This window comes from Orbicella faveolata, unplaced genomic scaffold, assembly GCF_042242905.1.
Source record: "Orbicella faveolata isolate gen_17 unplaced genomic scaffold, um_ofav_v1 contig_47, whole genome shotgun sequence".
In the NCBI taxonomy this organism is placed as follows: Eukaryota; Metazoa; Cnidaria; class Anthozoa; order Scleractinia; family Merulinidae; genus Orbicella; species Orbicella faveolata.
Window position 1 is genome coordinate 3,911,956 of NW_028301577.1, and position 21,868 is coordinate 3,933,823.

General features: G+C 36.7%; 1 protein-coding gene across 7 annotated transcripts in view; it reads left to right on the forward strand.

The window, feature by feature from the left end:
* The first annotated feature begins 298 nt into the window (after nucleotides 1-298).
* LOC110066837 (otoferlin-like) overlaps nucleotides 299-21,868 on the forward strand; it is a 41,059-nt gene continuing 19,489 nt past the window's right edge. Inside the window, exons 1-22 of one of the 7 annotated variants that reach the window (XM_089279074.1) lie at nucleotides 299-565; nucleotides 3,261-3,316; nucleotides 3,857-3,945; nucleotides 4,116-4,215; nucleotides 4,906-5,327; nucleotides 5,965-6,028; nucleotides 6,426-6,557; nucleotides 6,656-6,718; nucleotides 9,569-9,622; nucleotides 9,833-9,940; nucleotides 10,065-10,115; nucleotides 10,480-10,520; nucleotides 10,977-11,065; nucleotides 11,301-11,347; nucleotides 11,976-12,026; nucleotides 12,165-12,233; nucleotides 12,347-12,390; nucleotides 13,707-13,780; nucleotides 16,786-16,851; nucleotides 19,080-19,103; nucleotides 21,070-21,167; nucleotides 21,590-21,709. In XM_089279074.1, coding sequence (XP_089135200.1) covers nucleotides 487-565; nucleotides 3,261-3,316; nucleotides 3,857-3,945; nucleotides 4,116-4,215; nucleotides 4,906-5,327; nucleotides 5,965-6,028; nucleotides 6,426-6,557; nucleotides 6,656-6,718; nucleotides 9,569-9,622; nucleotides 9,833-9,940; nucleotides 10,065-10,115; nucleotides 10,480-10,520; nucleotides 10,977-11,065; nucleotides 11,301-11,347; nucleotides 11,976-12,026; nucleotides 12,165-12,233; nucleotides 12,347-12,390; nucleotides 13,707-13,780; nucleotides 16,786-16,851; nucleotides 19,080-19,103; nucleotides 21,070-21,167; nucleotides 21,590-21,709 — 1,941 coding nt within the window. In that variant the 5' untranslated portion in view covers nucleotides 299-486. Of the gene's footprint in view, nucleotides 566-3,260; nucleotides 3,317-3,856; nucleotides 3,946-4,115; nucleotides 4,216-4,905; nucleotides 5,328-5,964; nucleotides 6,029-6,425; nucleotides 6,558-6,655; nucleotides 6,719-9,568; nucleotides 9,623-9,832; nucleotides 9,941-10,064; nucleotides 10,116-10,479; nucleotides 10,521-10,976; nucleotides 11,066-11,300; nucleotides 11,348-11,975; nucleotides 12,027-12,164; nucleotides 12,234-12,346; nucleotides 12,391-13,706; nucleotides 13,781-16,785; nucleotides 16,852-18,108; nucleotides 18,205-19,079; nucleotides 19,104-21,069; nucleotides 21,168-21,589; nucleotides 21,710-21,868 lie in introns of all 7 variants that reach the window. The other 6 variants (XM_089279075.1, XM_089279076.1, XM_089279077.1 and 3 more) reach the window with 6 other exon arrangements.

The following is a 21,868-nucleotide window of genomic DNA, read 5'->3' on the forward strand; positions in this document are numbered from 1 at the left end:
GGGCCAAACACATCCACAGAATACTGACAACATACGCATTAAAATTTAAAGAAAAGAATCTGCCCCCACAGCCCATGTAAATCCCGGTCTTCTTACGTGGTCCAGATTTTCACTTCGACCAGAAATTTTCAGTCGTTCTGCTTGTAATTCAATTATCTATTTCGTGATCTTTTGCCTTCAGACCGAAACATTTCCTTGTCTTACGTTTCGTTTTAATTAATTTTTACTAAATACTTTTCTAGGGAAGTGGAGAGATTTCTCGAAACGAGTTTTCTTGAAGAAGATTTTCTTGGGTATGTTTTTTTTTTGTCTTAGAGAAAATGAATTATTGAAAATCGAACGAATGCGCAAATTGAAGATCAATTATTCCTAGCTAAACCAACTGTTCCCCTACGCGCGATCTGATTGGTTGGCGCGAATCACTGACAGAAGGATTCTCCCTCGCATTTTCCATCGCCATGTTGTGGAGTTGACGGGTTTCCGAAAATGTCATTGCTTCTTCTTCTAAAAACCTGTTCAAATCTTCGAGGAAGATCTGACCGAATAGCCAGGGTCACTTTCAGAGGTATGTAGTTTAGAAATATTCTAGAATTAGCGGTTGTCAAAGGCTTGAATGATCTGAACAAGTTTTCTTGTCGAACGCGGTGAAGTTTGTTGGCGGGCTTCGACTGCCGCTTTTTGTCTTATCTACCTTTCTCGCTATTTTAAGTGATTTTATACAGTTGTAGTTTCGAAATTGCTATTTCTATCGATTTGAAATTATTCCGAAGAATTTGCTGCTTTTTCCTGGACTGGTTTATCTGTTTTGGCTGGTGAATTTTCCTTAATTATTCAAGTTTTGTAGTTCTGCTTAATTCTGCGTTTGGCTTTTATACGCGGATGCGCTCGTTGGAGGTACCCTCCTTTCTGTCGATTTTTTATTCATCACAGTGAAGAACTCCGCTAAAACTCGATTCAGTCGCTTTATATTTATTAAAAAAGTTTGGTTTGACGGTGAAAACACATATGTATACGTCTGTTTATATTCTGGCATTGATATTTATCGAGTTGACATCAATTTTATATTCGGCGGATTTTTTTTTCAAATTAACTTAGACAAGTACTATTCAATTTGGTGGAAAATCTGGCAGTCATTTTTTGATACGAAACTTTCGTATTATAAATATACGAAGGATCTTCGGAGTTTTCCTCGCTAGTTTCTCAAGTATTCTTTCCTTCCGTAAACTGATCGCATTCGACGATCGTTCAAGCGTGCAGTTCAACATAGTTTGGATTTCTTTGACGTTTCGCGGAAATTTTCATATTTCAGAAAAAAAAAATGTTTCACCGGTTTGACATAAGTGAAAATTTTCGTCATTCATCAAGGCCTCATAAGCTCATTTCGTAATTGTTTTTGTGACAAAGATTGTGATTGTTGGTCAGTCGAGAAAATGTCCTCGAACGCTTCCGGAATAAATATGGCGGTTGTCTTCACTTGCGATTATATCTGATGTTTCAGCGTTGAACCTATTTTGTACAAGGCGACGTGGTCTGATTCTGTTGTAATAAAAAATAGTTTTCCTGTTTATAAAAAGGTGTCTTACTTGATTCTGTCGGCAGGAAGTATAGATCGTGAGAATTTCTTAGAGTGTATCATAATTCCTATCGTGTAAACAGATTGCAAATTTAATTTTCTCTTTGTGTCAAACTTTTTAGCAAGCCTGAGAAAGCGCACGATCTAGCGAAAAACGAATAATTATTTCAGTTACTTTTTGTTATAGGGGTATCATAAGCTAGTTTTAAGGTGTAGAGTATATTATTTGAGGCTGTAATAATTCTAGATTTTATAAAATTTGGAAATATACGAAAATTACATCCTTATCCTCTCTTAAGTTATTTCTCATGGTGATAAATTTATAGACTGCAGTGCTATACAAGAAAGACAATACACAATGTCTCAGATTACATTATTTGTTGTTCATCATCTTGTGAACATAAAGGGGCTTATCTTTGTTGATACTGATTGCGCTATGTGTACTTTGAATTTAAAACAGTGAATCTTTAGCAAGTGATGTCTTTTCAAAGGCTTTCCAAGAAATCAAAATGACATATATTACTTAACAAAAAAAAAATTGTGGTAGTTTTGAATGATTGATGAGATTGAAATTCCAAGTGCTGATTACAGATCAGTAATGCTCAGTAGTTTTGTGTGCTGTGCTAATCATAATGCCGCAGATTAATTTATTCAAGGCATTTAATTGCGAGAAGTGGTGAGTAATCAGCTAAAACTCTCTAGTTGTTTAATGGATACTTATCAATTCCAGTCTACATAGATCACTTCCTCTGAAATTTTTTAATGCTACTAATATACAAACAAAGACTTGCCAATTGAAATCTTTTAATGAAGTGTGACATTCTTGTCTATTTCTAAGCAACTACAGTGACTCTTCTGGGGTAAATTGTAAAATTTAAGTGGAATGGAAGTAACAATGTATATATAGGTTATTGACCAGGCATGAGGTCAAAATGGCTGGATGTTGGCCAAGATCTTTTTTTTTGCGTGTTTATGACCGAAACATAGTTGAGGTCAATAAACTCGCAAAAACAGAACAAGGCTGATATCAAGCCATCTTGACTGAACAAGCTTGGTCAATAATGGATTTATTATATGGCTTTCGGGGAATTTTTTCTTGCTGGACACAGTGGGTGGTCCCAAGAAGGTAAGATAGTTCTAGCTTTCCCACTCGGATAGCCAATCACAGGGCAGGATTTGGTTCATCCTGCCCACTTAGAGAGCTGGCCATGTAATAAATATGACTTATTGACCAAGCTTGAGGTCAAGATAACTGGATAATGGCCAAGTTCCTTTTGCATAGATCCAAGTCCATAAACACGCAACAAAATGAAGCCAGCATCAGTGATCTTCACCAAGCAAACTTGGTCCACGAAGTGTTTATTATATGCACATTAGAACATGATTGGTCTATTGAGTGGGCAAGATAACCCTAACTTGCCTGCTTGGGTTGTCAATCACAGTGCAGGATTCAGTTCACTTTGCTGAACTAACCATATAATAACGTACAAGGTTCAAGCTATATCATGTTTAAGACGAAGTCTTGAATTTTGACCTAACACAGACAGCAGATTGTTCCTTGGAAGCATTTACAGTTTTCAAAGAGAATATAAGTCAGTTAACATACTAGGCCATATTAGCAGGATATTATATTCATAGTATCTGCACTACTCTAAAGCCAGTTTATATTTTGCTTGTTTCCTTACAGGAGTGACTTACCAGACAAGTGTCATTGAAAACTGCTCTGAAGCTGATTGGGATGAGGTTGGTTGATTCACTATCTTAATCTGATGCTCAATAGACTAATTCTCTGTACTGATTACATGTCAAACATTTTTTGATTGTTAGTTCGGAGAATTTCCCAGTATATCAAGACAATACATGTTTATTACCTAGTTGATAAGTTTCTTTGATCTGCTTAGCAGTGTACATAATTATTAACATCTGAAAAATCGATTTACATGAATTTTTCTTTTAATTATGACATGTGACAGCATGCTTGTGACTTGTATTGTTTTTGTCTAAAAGGCTGACAACTTACTTGCAATACTTATTGGTGCAACAAGCTTGTGACCCAGCTTGTTGTAAACTGTTGTTTGTGACAATCATGAGAAAATTGAAAAAAAAAACCAAACAACAACTTACAACAACTTACAACAACAGCAACAACAAAAGCATTGCAACATTTAGTTTAGTCCTAAAAAGGAATTTGATGCAGGTGAAACCTCTAAGATTATCCCTGTATAGTAGTGTTTATGAGGCTAGACCTGAGCAAACTTTGTTCTCATATAATTTGTCAAACAGGACTTTGAGTGGCCCTTGGAAAGTCCGCTGGACCCCAGCGAGTTCATCGAAATTGAAGTTTATAACTTCAACAAAATCTTCAACAACAGGTGGGTTGATTATTTAAGGTCTTCTGGATCATGTGATGTTGAATGCATGTGTTAACAATAACAATTTTTATTGCATTTCCTGACATATGAATACCACGCTTCTAAATTATCTATACTTCTGATGACACATACCGTTGAAAGTTACCATGTCATGATATTTTAATTTTCAGACTGGTTGGAGTATTCCGCATGGTACTCCAAAAACTCATACAGGATGGCCACCTAGAGGTTAGGGAAAGTCTCATAGACATGAATAACACAGTGCTAAAGGTGAGACTGGAGTCTAGAAAAAAAAAAAAGAAAATGGGAAAAATAACTTAAAACGAAAAAAAAGTGGAATAATATCAATTACAGGTTTTACATGTAGGAATACAATGTGCACAGAAAGTCAAAGGTTTGACTCCTGCCCCCAGAGGATCTCAGAATAGCTTGACTAGTTAATATCTTTCTTATATGAAACTTATAATAAGCAAATACCATGATATTTCTTTCCTAGCTTATATTATTACCTATTGACATATTCAATTCCAGCATTGCACAGGATGTGTGTCAAATTTGAAACTACGTTGTACTTATATGGCCTAGATCCCATAGGTCTTCAGCCAGTAGCTCAGTAGTAGAGTACTGCACCAATGTATGAATGGTCATACAGACATAGTTTTGTCTCTTCCTGGAAGAACTCGCAAATTTTTTCCTGAGTAGTTCGTGTCACTGACAAATTATAGACCACATTCATGAAATTCCATCTACATAACATTTACTTTATCTGACAAATAGCTCTTGCCACAAATATCATTTTTGCCAAAATTCAAGATTTAGTTAAGGTCAGATTCTTCCCCATCACAGGGTTAGCCCCCCTTTTTCCATGGCTTTCTGCCCTTGCAAGGAAATAACAATTTGCATTATGCTAGGCAAATGCTTACCTTGCTTATAATTAATTTATACAAATTCCAATCTCAGGCAACTGTTGATCTGGAGTTACAGTACAATCCCCCAGAAGGAAATGTGTCCCAGTGGGTGAACAATATAAACGACACCCTTGATGCCCCGCCCCAAGTGGGTTACATGCCGGACAATCAGTATCAAATGGATCCGTACAGTCACCAGTACAGCGTTAACAGGGACACAGAAAGAAGGGGTTCATTCATGGGTAGCACATTCGGCAGTAAGGCATCTAAGAGCCAATCAATGACAAGCCTTACTTCCAGTAGTCATCGACAGCCACGCAAGGAGTCAATGCCTGCTTCCATTGGAGGGGGTGGACGGTTTATTTCCCCTGGAGATTCACCATTTGACGCAATGTTGAAGGGAAGCGAAGGGCTTGGAAGTCGCAGAGGATCACAGATCAGTATGCACAGTGACAGGAGCATGAGTATGAAGTGGTAAGTTCCTTATCCTAGTTACTGAGCACGAGGGCTGTACTAGGGAGTATTGGCTCAAGGTCATGGCAGTATGGACCCCTTAGCACAGTGAGGTCTATACAAAAATGACCAAGGGCCACTATTCCCCAATGCGGCTTAGGCAAGCTAGGTTAGTAAGAAGTTTATTACATGGCACAAAATAAAAAATACATGGTTTATGACGGCTTCCATGGAAGCAGTCGGTATCGAAAAATCCTGACCAAGAAACAACCAATCAGAATGCTCAGATTTACCTCAAGGCTACCTTGTTGTACAACAAAAGGGCTTATTACTAAACGGGGGAGGAGAGCCACCAGTGGGGTGGTTTTCCTTAGATTGTTACATGCTTTACATATTTTATGGGATGATGACACCCTAAGGAGTGTGAAGATCTGGTTGAAATGTCACTTTGAGAGGGAGTCAGGTAGGTATACCACATGTCCTCCAATCCCTGACTGAGGTAATGATACACTGTACCAAAATTGTTTTGGAAAGAAAACCATTTGCTGTTATGCTAAAAAAATTGATGTATACACTGTACACTAGGCATTGAGTACATGGGCTGATTTTCTGGCTTTCTTACACTAAATAAAATGTCCTCTGTCTTTTTTCCTTACAGCAGCCACGCCCATCCTAGAGTGCGAGCTGAAAAGAAAATGTCTGTGAGAGAACAAGACTATCAGGTTAGACTTACATTGAGGGGTTTTATTATTACTGTACTCTATACCTACTGTTGAAAAGAACTAATAGTATGTATATTTTGTGACTTAAAAAAATAATTAAAATAATAAAAACAATCTTTAAAGAGGAAGCGCCCGTCACGTAAATATGTGGTTTTCAGGGAGGTCCTCTATAAAATGGTGTACATCTAACTATGCACACAACAAGGTCTTATGTATTTAATGACATCTTTTTACAGTTTTCAGTGGCTCCTTGTGAATTGGCAAGTTTTCAATTTCTAGACAGCAGCTTGTTTTCGTGCCAGCATTCTTTTTCCTGACTTGAACATTCAAAGGTTAAATTCACTCTTAGTTTTGTGCCAGATTTGTTGGTAATTTCTCATGTTCCATTATGCACTAGATACAAATTCGTATCCTGGAGGGACGTCAACTTGCAGGTACCCAGATTGATCCTGTGTGCACTGTAAATGTTGGAAATCAAAAGAAGAGTACAACAATAAAGGAACAGACCAATTGTCCCTTCTGGGATGAGGTAAGACACATTCTCTGAACATTTGGTATAACAGTGCATGTTTGTGTTCATTTTAATTCCTTAATTTAATTTTTATTTTGTACCTATTTTCTTTTCAGTTTTTTGTCTTTGACTTCAAGATGCCTCCTATGGTGCTTTTTGATAAGATCATCAACTTCCAGGTAACTCATCTACTGCTTATTTTGTATAAGATGCTATGAAAACAGAGTGAGAGCATAAGGGGTGGGGTCTCTGCCAATGTTGCAGCAGAGTTTGCACAAGAACTGTGTTATCCACACCAAAAAGGCCAGAAAATCAGACCTACATGTAGGTTGCAAACTGAGGGAATGTCAGTACAATAGTACCTGTCTTTTATTTCCTCTCAAAAACAAACTCTCAGTTTACATAGTGCTTAAGTTCAAAAGGCACGTCAACTGCACGGCCTCTGCTGACACACAATATCACAACAACATGAATGTAACTCTTCGCTTCCATCGCTAGTGTGTGGTTTTCTGAAAATTGCAAAAAACGCATAGAGATCCACATGTTCTTCTTGAACAGCAAAACGCAAGATCTTAACTTAGAGATTGTTTACTTTGAGCCAAGAGAATGGTGTAATTCACAAATTTCCAACTGAGTCAACAGACTCATGCAATGAACACTAGCTTACGGTAGTTTGAGCACATGGTGACTAAAGCTCATGGTCACATCACATTATCCCAAGGGTATTCGGGAGTGACAGGGCGGAGAACTCAAAATCTGGAGATCATACAAAGACACCCCTGAAGTTGAAACTCTGTGACAAATACATGTAACTAGGAGATTGCAAAAAAACTAACTTAAAACCAATATATACATTCACAGTGCTGGAAATAATTTTTCTTCTTTAACAGGACATGTGTCCTTTCAAATCTTCATTTTGGTCGGACATCTTATCAATTTGGCCGGACATTAATTTGCATAATTGATTAGCATAATTAATTAGCATAATAAAATTTATAGGCATACTGTAAAGATTTTCAATACAAATCGTTCAAAACTGCATTTCAATTTGATTTATTTATCATTTATGATTGGCTAGATGAATTTATCAACTAGATGACTGCACCGGTCTCTCCTGGTTATCTCCTGGTTATATGTTCTTCAAGCAAACCTAGCTAGTTTTCTATTGAATGCTACCATTAAAGGGACACAGTCACCTTTAGGACTGCGCTGACTTCGACACTAGTTTTTTTTTTCAACCTGAAATCAAAATACATCTAGAAATCCACTTTGATCTTCGCAGTGTTTTTCTTGATTTTCAATTGTTCACTGAAAAACCTGTTTTTGAGTTTGCTTTTGCTCATCCTATGATATTATTTTTATCATATTTGGTTAAAAACAGTATGGATCGCGTCTCTGTGATATGCAAATAAGCAGTGAAATGGTATGTAATGCGCATATGCAGTGGCTGACTGTGTCCCTTTAAAGCAGGAGCCCATCACTAAGAGTGTGCAACTACCCCAATTATTCCTGTCCCGGCGTTTTCACAGTCTGATCTATTTTAAGTTTGAATTTACCGCAAATTCAGACCCCCCAGGAACCTCCGTGACCAATCACAAGTGCAGACTTCATAATTTCACCACAAGATTAGGTTGACATGTCCACCTGAGACTGCCATTTTTCTCCTTACTGATTCGTGCTCATATAAACTGGAACTGACCTTTTCAGTGGAAAAAGAAGCCTAAAAATAGACCGGTTTTTTAAAAATACCATGACACAGGCTTAGTATGGGAGTTGCAGGCTCCTAGTGATGGGCTCATGACCAAAGGTGACTCTAGGTTACAAACATAAAGTGCTAACAGCATATCGCAATGCACGTAGTACATAATAGGGTGATTTCTGAATAGTATTTTATTTGGCAAGTACAGGAAAGATGAACACTTCTGCTTTATGATATGGCAGAAGTCCATGATGGGCTCCTGGATATGGCTCAAACTGTCAGTTTCAAGGGCCCAAAATTAAAAAAAAATGTTTAGTTGCCATTTGGTGACTAAGTGATAACAATCAAGTAGGAACTTTACTCAGAAAAGAACTCAATGCATAAAATCTGTGAAGAAAAAATTTCCAAGACTTTTTTGGCTGCTAATTTTGTGTACATAGCTAATGTAATGTCTGAAAGATTCATGCAGTTCAAGAGACACAATCGGTAGGTATACATGACATACTCAATGCTCAAGGGTTTGCAGTGCATTATAGGGCGATTTCAAACACGATCAAACAAGATTTTCATTTGTTTTCCGATGTGAGGGAATCCTTTACAGCAAAGCAAAAGGATAGATTGCTTTCTTTTCTTATGTTGAATGTTATAGAAGCAAAGTTCTTTCACTATGTAGTACTGAAAGGACATAATGTCTGGGAAAATAATCGTTATTGATCGTCAACACAGAGAAATGTAGTTGCCATTATGGTAGCCTTTGAATGCCGACGTATTTTCGGCTGTCGACCAGAATTTTTGGCTGCCAAAGATTAAAATTTTAACCACATTGGTGACCGTACCGGTCACAATTTTGAACCTTTTAACAATGTATCTAACCAAATTTTATGGATGGACAATAACTTGGTGTTGGTAAAATGTTCGGACATCATGTCCGATCATAATGTGAAATTGGCCGGACATATTCAAAATTTGTTCGGACAATGTCCAATGACGGACTGTTATTTCCAGCCCTGCATTCATGTAAATGTTATCAAATCAAATCAAGTTGCCTTGAGCATGACAAATTGCCATAAGAAGTCATCACGTTTTGTTAGCGTACTTTGCTGGAGACTGACAGAGATTTCATTAAGGGCCGGGTATCGGGCAAATTGACTGGAACCCCTGGAGTGAACAATGAGTGCTTCTGGTGCAGGCATCAGATGTGCTGGGTATTAAATATAATTATTTAAAAATAACATTGTTGATAATGATTACTTCAGGCCTAGGCTTTTGAACTAGCTGACAACAATTTGTTTTAATAAATGTAAAGATTTCTGTGGTATAATGTTTTCAGGTTTTCACAGGGAGGAATCTTGTCAGTCAGGGAAATCTGATTGGGGCATTCAAGGTAAGCTTAAACTGTTCTGAACTTTTGTGGTAAAGTCGTGAAAACCAGGAAAATAAAGTTGATGGTAATAGTTCAACAGAAGCAGGATGTTGTGTGAAATTCATGTACCAGTACTAGTAGCAACCTTACCCAACCTGCCATTTCTCTTCCGTAGCAAAAGTTGGTAGAAAAGTCTATCATTAAAATGGTGCATCTTTTGTTTAATAACAGCTGGATGTAGGGACTGTGTATGCTCAACCAGATCACAGATTCTGCCGCCGATGGGCAGTAATGACAGATCCAGAGGAAACACTGGGTGCTTCTGGTGCAGGCATCAAGGTAGGTAGATTTGCTGATTTTGTTGCTTTCTACTAATGATAGGGGTTGATTCAGTCAGTCATTTTATCTTTGAGAAAGTGCATAGCCAAATTTTGATATACTTTATAACAATTTCTTTCCTCAGGGCTACCTAAAAGTTGATATTACTGTGTTAGGTAAAGGTGATCCTGCCAAGGTGAGGTGTTGTTGTTTAGTAAAACACCCAGCTTAACTTCTTTATACTGTTGTTATGGAATTGTTCTGTGGTCACACCAATAATATATTGGTACTCCTCATGTAGGTTTATTATTAGACTAAGTTTAGCTATTTTGTTGCATTTGTCCAGAAAGTACAATATTGCACCCAAGGCAATATAAATGGCATTATCTCCTCTATAAGTAGCTGTTAGTAATAAATTCTCCTCGAGTCCCCAGTTTCAAGCCCCCTTCTATTACCCACCTTTCCTCTTAGCAATACAGATAGAAAGAACTAACCTGACCCTTCCAGGACTCTCAATTGAAAATCGTAAAATGAATGTCTCTGATTCTCTGTGTATGCAGGAACCTCCAGGTATCAAGGACAGTGATGATGATATTGAAGGGTAAGGAAGTTTCTTTTGCTTTTGGCTTTTTTTCCCTTCGATTAACCTTAGGTTCAATTGGTTATTAGCCCTCCCTGGTGAAAAATCCTGTTTGATGGCTTAAGGATTTTTCTACCCAAGCCCTACTGAGTATTAAGGGACTGACTGGATGACTTTTACAGCAGACAGAAGTCCACCAACAGGCCCAAGTAAAAGCTCTTTTGAACTGAGACATTTGATGTGAGAACAAGGCAATGAGACAATTCAGAACGTATTTCACAAAGTTATGAAAATGAGTATGTTGTGGTTCTGTTTTTGTGAGAAATTGAACTGGTAACACTTTGTAACAACACGTCTTCTTGGTGGAAGGTTACTTCTTAAGGTGGCTTAAAAAGATCAATATAGTTTCCATTGTTTATTAGTTAGAAAGTTATACAGGAATGTCATATTCAAAGTAGAACACATTGCCCTCCACAGGAATCTTCTCTTACCTGAAGGAGTTCCTGCAGAAAGACCAAAAGCCAAGATTATTGTGAAAATTTACAGAGCTGAAGGCCTGCCAAAGAGTAAGTAATTTAATGACACAGGGATCATGGTAGACCATGTTCATCAGGAAATATGCTGAAGTTCTTTTCTAGAATCATTAGAGTCAGATTCTGAATGAAATCAGGAATCATGGCACATTTAAAGTACAGATGTTTACCAACACTTGGTTGGGAATATTACACTTAATGCAATGGCAACTTCATGCATGTACAGTACTGTTGTAATCTTATATGATATCATTGTTTTACTTTCTAGTGAATAGTGGTCTCATGGCCAATGTTAAGAAAGCGTTCACAGGAGAGGTATAAATTTTTATTTTCCTGTTATTTACCTTGTGACTGTGATAACTAATTAAATGCTAATTTGAATCTTTTCCTCTCAGTAACCAAATTCGTAATGATAAAACCATACCTCTATCTTATTCAGGTATGTTATATAGCCACCTTCTCTGGTTTTGAATCCCAATTTTTTTTTTACATCATTGGCTAAATGGGGAGCAGGGATGGTGTAGTGGTTGGAACTCTCACCTCCCACCAGTGTGGCCTGGGTTCAAATTCTGGATCCGGCATCATAAGTGGGTTGAGCTTGTTGTTTGAACTTCTCATGCTCACTCTGAGGGTTTTTCTCCAGGTTCTTGGGTTGTCCTCCCCCCATAAAAATCAATACTGGAAACAGTGGACGAAGAGCCTCTCTGTGGGATGTGCCACTACAAATTCCTATTTATTTAATATATATTTTGTTCTATTTATAAATAAATGGGTTTTGATTAATCTGCTATAGATGTACTGGTGCAGGTGACTTGTGTCTCTGGATGCTTGCTGTGCCTCTTTCTACAGACCTCTGTGCTGATCTGTTCTTATAATGTACTCAAAACTCAGCTGTCTTATTCCTAAGTTGGGTTTCATGAAGTAATTTCTGTTACTCTTTCAGGTGCGAGATCTTGTGGACCCTTACGTGGAAGTCTGTTTTGCGGGGCATAAGGTGAGTTTGTTATACATTGGCCTGATGGTTACCTTAATTTCTTACATATCGGTAACATTAAATGCATCACTTTTGCATACATACTTGCTGAATACTCTAATTTTACTGATCAATTCTTAATTTCTCTTTGAATAACAGGCTAGAACAACAGTGAAAAAGAACACATATGAACCAAAGTGGAATGAGCAGATTGTTTTCTCAGAATTGGTAATTTTAGGATGCTTGTTTGGTTGTATTCAGATCTGGTTTGACGTGCTGTTGTATTTGATATGTTAAAATTAATATGACCTAATAATAATGTAATAATTGTTATTCCTTAGTTTCCTCCACTTTGCAGACGAATGAAGGTTCAACTGAAGGACAGGTAATCAACATGCTATTCGAATACAGTGGAACCCTGTTAATACGGTCATTAATAGGTAAAGTCTATACAAGCCAAGGGGCCCATCACGCCGGAGCTTATCCCGCTTTCTCTATAATGAAGTGACTACGAGTATTTCTACTCCCCCTGGATGGGATGTTAGTCCATTACAGGGTTACCCCCAGCAGTAATATCGCCAGTACCTATTTATACACGTGGGTGGAGAGAGGCACTGTGAAAGTAAAGTATCTTGCCTGAGAACACAATGCAATGTCCCCGGCCAGGGCTCGAACCCGGACCACTTGATCCATGAGGTCACCATGCCTCTCACACTATCACCAATGGGCCGTAACAGTTTGGCCATATTAACAGGATAGGGTCTATTTTAAGTGATGTTTTGTCAAATATACATGTATATACGTATCACAATTGCAATTACTAAACAACTGAATAAGCATCCACAATGCCAATACGATTTTAAAAATTTAGAATTCCAATCAGTACATGCAATGTTAACCATGGAAAAATGTCAAATTGGCATGACATGGTACTGGCGCTTTGAATAAGAGAGTATTTCTCAATAGTGTTCCTCAATATTTGTTTTGTTTGGTCAATTGTGAATGCGTATTTGACGGTTTGAGTGGCAGTATTAATGTGGTAAAATTATACAGCTTGGGATTTCAGAATGTGACTGTTGGACGTATTAATGGGGTGGCTGCATTAACAGGGTTTTCTTATAAGAAAATTACATGTATGGGTGTTTTGCTGGGACAAAGAAGGGTGGCCATTATAACGAGGTGACTATAAGGCGGGGTTCCACTGTAAACATTTGCAATCTGTTGGTCTTTCCACTTGTTTGTGTGCATGCCTGTGTTTCCTGACTGTCTGTCTGTTTGTCTGTCTGTCTGTCTGTGTGTTTGTCTTGGTTTGCCTGTCTGTCTGCCTGCTTGCCTGCCTGTCTGCCTTTCTGTCCATGTGTTTCTGTCTGTCTGCCCCCTGTGTGTTAGTTTGTCTGTATCTGACTGTGTTTGTCTGCCTGCCAGTCTGTTTGCCTGTCTGTCTGTCTGTCTGTCTGCCTGTATCTGACTGTGTGTGTCTGTCTGTTTGTCTGTCTGCCTGTCTGGCTGCTCGTGTTGGACTGTGTGCCTGCCTGCCTGTCTGTATTTCCTTGTTTTCATAATTAATAATTAGTGTGTAGACAAAGAAACACAGACAGACATACAATGATCCATTTGGGTTTTTGTTAGTCACTACAGTTATTAAATCCATCCTTCTGTCGAACTGTAAATTTCTCCTGAATAGAGAAACTTTTCTTGCAGTGATTCTGTTTCTGACGAAGTTATTGGAACACATTTTATTGACCTGTCCAGGATATCCAATGATGGAGCTAATGGTATGCGATGTTACACATATAACTTTTAGTAGACAGCTTTTTTTTATTTGAATCTTAGGATTGTTTACACTAAATGAAATTTACTGACAAAGACATCAACAACTATTAATGATTTAAGCAACCTCTCATTAGTAATATGATTTAACACTGCAACATTTTACTTCATTTTCTTTGTTGATCCCTTCACTTTTCTGGACACCTGTCACAGCAACATAATAACAATATTTTAATTAACAATAACCCTGATCAATGGTTACCATAATAAATTGTAAAACAAAAATTGTTCTGTAAGTATGTGAATAAAAAACAACGTTCATCTGGTGAAATGTTAAAATGTTACTGAACTTTGTCAGGATTCTTGGCTGCAAATGCAGATGATTATAGCTTTAAATTTGGAAAGGGTAAATAATAATAAAAAAATAAATTAAAATAAACAGTTGAATTAGCATAAAAAGGCAAATTGTTGGTTTTAAGGAACTGGTTATTTTCCACCAGGTTTACTTTCCTGATATTGTTTTGTCAACAGCTTTCACATATTGAATTTGTTTTTCAACATTTTGCCAGAGGTTTTTATAGTCTTTTTAATCAAGCTAATTCAATTATATAGAAGCATGGTTGCATGGTTCCATTTATACCCTTTCTGTAAGTTACTTCTTTAGAATTAACACCAATAACTATCAACATGGAATTATACACTTTTTGTGTTGATGTCTTTGTCAAATGTCTACCCATTCATATACATGCTGTTGAGATGCAGTTGTGAACATCTTAACATTCGTGTTATTAAAATTTCCCAAATTTTTTTGTGGATGTCATCTCCTCCCTGTAAAGAAAATCAAAAATATAGAAAACTTGTTTCTCTTTAATTAATGATTGGTACCCAGAAATTATCAAATTACCCATGGCCAGTTGTTTCTTGGCCTTTTGCCTATTTTTGCAATCATGAAATGTCCCTTATTCAACCTAGAAATTGTTTATAATGACTGGTCTGAGGAGTTTAACCAAATAAAAGTTTTCATCTGGCATTTCCATGCCAACCATTTGAAAGAATGGGTGGAGCTTGTGATAAGTTGTTTTTGTTAACTTTAGGTACTGGTTATGTCTATTATATTTGGACCTCTGTGCATGTCTTTGTAAAACATCTAATGCTTTTTCACATGCTCATCACTAACTTAACATGCTCAGTTGTTGGATTTCATGTTTTTCTGTTCTGTTCTATTTATCCATTGCTATAACAGCAAAAATAACACTGACAATTCCTTTATTTGTGATTTAATTTCTTTTTATTATTTCTTTTGCTTCAATGACCAGTTGCCCTTTTCTCTTAGTTGTGCCTTGGTTTTTTTTGTTCTTTGCTGGTCTATATATTGTTTCTAGCTGTTTTTGTCACTCTGTTCTATAACGGATCAATTTTATGGTCCTGTTTGTTGCTCTCTCTTCTTCTGTAATGTGAAGCTGACTTCTCTAGAAGTAGAGGAAACAATATCTGACTTCAAATACTGATTTTTGTAACTTCTCTTTAAACTTTTCTGACAAGTCAGCCAGTTCTAACTCAGTCAAATACATTACTTGCCTGTCTTTTTGTTTGCTTGTGAATGCCATTCAATTCTCCTTTTTGTTGCATGTTTTTAAACTTTGCGTTGGTAGTTTGATTAAGCTTGCAGCTATGTTTATTCAATAAGCATGTTAAAGAAATTACCATTAACAAATTGAATCTGGAACTAAACCTAATTAAGAAATACTGTCATTTGAGGGTTCAAGCAGAACCCAAAATTCACATGCACAACAAATATTTGAACTGCAGACCTCCACACAAAAACAAATGCATTAAAGATGCATAAATTTTCCCAACAGAATCACAAGGTTACTTCTTCAAGCCCCCTTTTGGTGCCACATCGAGCATTTCAGCATATATGCATGACAACTAATGGAACACTGTTTGATCAGATCATTCCATTATCTTTATTGTCATATTTATTCCAAGGTAGTTCCTGATTCATAGCGTTTGGCAACATAATTTGGTAGTAAAAGTCATATTTATACATTATGTGAGGCAATTCTGTTTACAGATATTTAAGAACTTTAAAAAATGAATGAAAGAAAGAGAGGAAAACAGGTTTTTCAAGATAAGTAGGAGGTGGTCATGCAGTTCAACAATTTAGCTTCAAAAATTGAAATATGCTTTGTAAGTAGTGGAAAGCAACTGAATACACATTGCAAGAGAAAACATAACTTCTGTACTCTGCCTTTGGATCATGAACTACTACCAGTGCATGCAAAGTAAGATGAATTTTTTATTGCAGAGTAGAAACACAGCTTTGCATGACATTGTATGACAAGCCAGAAATGATATTACTAAGTGTAAATTCAAGTTGCAACCTTTTGTTAGCAAGATAAAGTTTATCTGCAGGGCAATAACACGACACTTCTTGAAGGAATAAATATGGCATTTTAAAGTATTGCAACATGGAATGCAAATTTCAATCCAAGGCAAAGGCCTGCAACACACATTTTAGAAACTTGTTTGTCTGAACAGTTCAAGTTCCAATTTGTTGAAGGAGAAAAGAAAAGCAGTTATAGCTTGTTTTACTTCCTTCTCTTGCATTTTATTTTTCTGTGGTTCTATATTTTGTTTGAACGTGAATGTGAAATAAATATGTTCCCTAACAGCATTTTAACCAGTAAACAGTGCTAATTTAGATGGAAAAAAACGTTTATCTATAATACCATGGCTTGACTGTACAAGAGAAAAATGAAAACAATGCACAAGTCCAAATTGAAACTCACTTTGTTTGTATGAGAAGATAACTCGGCAACTTATTTCAATTCCCAGCTGTTAACGATGAAATGCATGCGATAACTGTTGTTGTTAGTATTGCTTACTCACACAGTTTGCACAGTGTAGCGTTTCCAAGTATCTCCTTCACCCTGTAAGTGTGGTGGTGAATTGGGTGTGTCTATGCTTGTGCCTCTGCATGTCTAACTTAAGCTGGCTGACTATACAGGGTGGCTCTCAGAGGTCTATATTCCTGGCTCAGGCATAAAAGTCCCTGGCTCAATTCAGGCTCCTGGTGTGTATGGCTGCTGGCTGCTTCTCTAGATCTTAATCTATCCTTAGTTTACTCCTACATACGTGTGTGTACCTGCACTTTAAAGTAGTACAAGTGACATGCAATCTATTCTATATTGTTGATATAAATTTATGTAGAGTTTGTGTCACAGTAGTTCTTTCTTTGTGTAAAACATGCAGTCTGTGTCTTATTGTAATCAAGATCCCAAATGTTTACTTGGATTAAATTAAAAAAAAAAAAACCGAACTGACGTAATAATGTTATGATAGTTTCAAATGGTTTCTAAAGTTTTTACCCCAAACTATAAATTTAACACTAAAACTAGGTCATTATAATTCCTTATCAGTGACATTTTAAAAGTGAGAAATGTTGATAATAAATGTTGGAATAATCATGTTTTTCAAATACAGATAATTTTAACAAAAGTAAAATGAAACAGTTAATTCACTCAACTGGTTTTTTTTTTTCACTTGCACGGATTTCCTAAGCAAGTAATGTTCAGCATGAAAACATGTAAATCCTTTCTCACAAATTAATGTATTATTATCACAAGCACTCAATTATTATTCTGTAGTGAAAAACAACTTGTAACCTGTTAAATTTTGTGTTAAATTATGCACTATGTTTAAAGTGGTAAATTGTAAAGGTGCTTGCACACTTTCCTCCCAACTGGTCATCTATCATTCTACTTCTCCAACTTCTCCCTATCAACTTGAAGGCTTGGCTTATTTTTCCCACAATGTCTATTCTTGGGTCAGTCTGAATGATCAATCTAATATGCTTTCCTTTTTCATCTTAACTGAATTTCTTTCACTAACTGGTCAACTGAAAAAGTGATCTTGCATGTCTGAAATAACAACCAGTAATTAAGGGCCCTCTCTACACTAATCTGTATAAATTTGAAAACATATCTTTTTTTCACGGGTTTGGCCCTCCATTGTCTCTAAAATGGCCCCTGAATGCTGAAATGAATGGTAAACTATGTACACATTACTGGCACCCATATTAAATTAATATTTGTGGTGTTAGCAATTTCAGAAGGGCACTGTCTTCACCATTCATGCTACACCAACTACCTGGTGATTTCAAATTTTGTTCCCGAAAGCGTTCATAAAAAGTTCACTTTTGGTAGCGATAAAGCTGTTTAATTTGGATGGAAGGCCAAACTGGTGAAAGCAAGGTGTATTTTTAAATTTATGCACATTAGTGCCAAGGAGGCGTAAAAAGTGATTTGGTGTACATTTTTGTAAACTCCAGTCCCAGGTGAGAATGATGGGGTGACTGTGTATTTTTCACATGAAAGTGTGCCTGCAGCTTTACCACAGGGGAGCGAGCCAATGGAATGGATCCATTGTATGTTAGTTGCATGGGGATTATGTAGCATGCATCCCTCCAGCCAGGTTCCCAGGTGTTCATTGAGAGGGAGAACATATTTTAACTATTTTTGGCAAGTGGGAGTCCTGAGAGAATGTCACTTTAAGTCAAAACCTGATAAGATTCCTAGGAACTAGGCTAGTGTTCTTTCATCAATCATTGTCATGCATTGCAGTTTTGAGAAAATTTGGAAAATAAATTGAAAAAAAATTGTCCCACAGATTCAGACTTTTGTTCCTCTGTAACCTTGCATAAAATTTGTTACAAAGCAAATATTTTGTGATGTTTTGATGTTACAATCCCCATGCTTCTAGACCAGTCCTGTAAGTAACAGTTTTTCTCAAAACTATAATGAGTGAGGTACAACATTTTTTACAGTTTACATGAGTGATAATTGAAGTTTGAATTTCAAGCTTGAACTGCACCTGTTTGCAAGCCAATACTGTCTCAAGAAAGTGATATGCAGTGCAATCCCAATTTTTCGAACCTCAAAGGGAAGTGAAAATTGGTTCAAAAAATTGGATAGTTTGAGAAATCAGGGGTAAAATTAGTGTTCGACTGAGGAGAGGGAAACCACTTTTGGTTTGAGTTATAAGGAGGTTCAAGAAACTGAGGTTTCAAGAAATCGGGATTCCACTGTGTACAATAACGTAAACTTGTAGCTGTACTTGAAGAAACCCATGAAATAACACCCCTGGATGCAATTGTGTGATTTTATAGTTCAAGCTTGAATAATTGTTTCCTAAATACTTTACTTGCTAAATGTATTTTGTCCATTTTGTTTTCTTTTGCTTTTTTCGTTAATTTGCTGGTGGTCACTATGCAACATGTCGGGGTGACATCGGCCTCTGAAGTTCATAAGTATCCTGCTGATATTGGTAAATATGTTGTTAGTTTTATAACTGATGCCTAGGTGCTTGCCATTGTGTTTCCATGCCACACTTTAAAATGCTTTTTTCCGGCAAATAGGTTTTTTTTTTAAATTTGGTAAATCAGACTTTCCCTTGATATATAAAGCATTGTTACTATAATCACAAAAAGATACTTATAATAGTTATAACAATCATACCACTACTAGTACTAATACTAATAATAATACTAATACTAATGATACTAAAAATGATAATGATGATGATAATAATAATAATAATAATAATAATAATACATGTAATAAAAATAATAATGAGATGTAAGGTGTGGCATGAGTAAAACACAGTGGCAGGCAGAACGGATAACCATTCATCAGTGTTAGAACAAACCTGGCACAATTAGCTCGCACTTTCGATACTGCTTACATTTTATACAAGAAACTTTATTATTATTCTGGATTCAAACAGTGCTTAGCTTGAAAATTAGCCTGACTCCTTATTGGAAATGGTCTACACAGAATTATGTCATTGAGCTCTCAAGCTTGGAATTTGTTGCTGGGCAAGGGCTAATCTTACATTAGAACATTGTGAATTCTGAGCAATCTTCACCATCATGTTGAAGAAATCATAACGTTATGAAATCATGGGATGCCAACGTCATGCTCTTTAAACTGCAAATTTGAGACCTTGTATTGTGGAACATGCACTGAAGATTTCTCATTTTCATGAAGGAAATGCCCATGCTATTCAAACTTTTGTAAACACACATTAATAGCAATGGAGATCATTTAGAGCGGTTTTCAATTGAGTGTCGTAAAACCAAAACCAAACCAATTACTTACCAATTAGAATACTCTCCCAGTCTCAAATGGTAGTTAAATGGAAACCAAAACCAAAACCAAAGTAATAATTACCTGATAATTTTTGATGCTCAATTGAAAACTACTCTATGCACATTAAGCTATGACAATGGTATGTACAAATGCATGTTGTAGTTCTTCCAGGAGAGGAGTTCACTGCTGGAAGTCTCATAAGTTCACCACATTTTACATGGTACAAAGTTCACCAGGATTATTTACATTAAGGTTGCTTTTTAATGCATCTTTTTTGCATGAACCTAGCAGCATGAGCTTGTTAGAACTGGCTGGCTAAGAGACAGAGCAAAATGCAATCTCCTTCCCCCTTTTTTGTTATCCGGTTTTGTTATTATTCTAGCAGATGGACTTGGCTTTGGATAGAGTTCAGCATGCATAAATGAATTGGGTACAGGGCTATTTACAACTTGAGCGCTTCATTCCCATTATTACTTGGCTTCTGAATGGAGAACGTAAAATGTTTGGAAACTGTCAATTTCAATACTGTACATGATTTGATTATCACCTGGGTGCTCTCTGGAGATAGGGTACCTTAATTTTGAAAACAAACATCTCGTAGCTTTTAACAAACTTGTCAGGCGTTTGTCAGGGAAGTTCTATCTCTTCGTTTACTCACTGCTAAACACTTGATAAAAGAGATTTAAACACAGACTTGAATGCCCGTAAAGCTTTAGAGTGAAGAGTGAGTGAGTCAGCCCACTCAAAATCACATGAGATGTTGGGTGAGGCCGTTAGAAGATGTCTAGTGAATCAAACAGACCTGTCCATTAAATGCACGGTTAATGTCAGCAGATTTCTTGTTGCCAAAAATTTAGTTGGAACTTTTGATGATTAGAGGTTTTCACTAAAGTAGGAAGAAGGGTGTTAAATCAAGTCATTACAGTATTGGGAAAAAAGAAAAGTCTAAATCGTGGCTATGAAGTTTTCTTGGCCAAGGAAAATGTGAATGAAACAGTGTTCAATTTCTGTGGGGCTATGGAGAGTGTTGTCTTTTGTACCACAATTTCAATACTTTGTACTATTGGAATTTCAAATGTATCTGATAATTCAGTTCCATAACCATGTCTTTCTGAGGAGTGCCCTATAATTGATGTTTACAGGTTTTATGCCAACATTTGGCCCATGCTGGGTGAACCTTTATGGATCAACAAGGGACTACTCATTGTTTGATGAACACAATGATCTTAATAACGGACTGGTAGGTGTCTTTGTTATAGGAAAAGCAATAGTTAATGGGCAAAAGCATAACATGTCAAGTGTGCATAACATCAATGTATTTTTTATGGTGATTAGAGATGAAAGGGTTGGGGTTTAATATAACAGTACTTAGTTGTATTATTTTCACAATGCTAGTCTAACCTTGCATGAATCTTGCATGATTTTGCTGTACAGAAAACATACAAAGTAATAATCAAAACAAATGATTGTTTCCAGTTGATTAGGCCAAGGTTGTCTGCTGCAACTCTAGTTATTTTCCAGGAGAGATTTAGACAAAAGCCTGTTCTAGCTTTCATCCACCATGTTGCGAGCTATCAGTGGTGCTATTTTGAACATGGTTGTGAATTTTAATTAACAGCTTGAGTTTTTCCACTCTTGTGCGTTTTTCCCTTCTGTTTCTAGGGAGAAGGTGTGGCATACAGAGGTCGGCTGCTGATGGCAGTACAAGCAGAGTTTGGTGAATCTGCATCTGAGGCAGGTATCCGTCAGGTGGAGGTGGAGCCAACAGCACCCATCTCTGATGTAAGTATAAATGTGTCTGGCAAACATGACTTTTTCAATTCACTTGAAAATTTTTTGTCAATTCTCATGCTTTTGGGGTAATACGATGAAATGTTTTGCCTTAGAATCGAAGCGTGAGGGTTGGGACAAGTCTTGGCTTGTTATGTATGCACATATTTC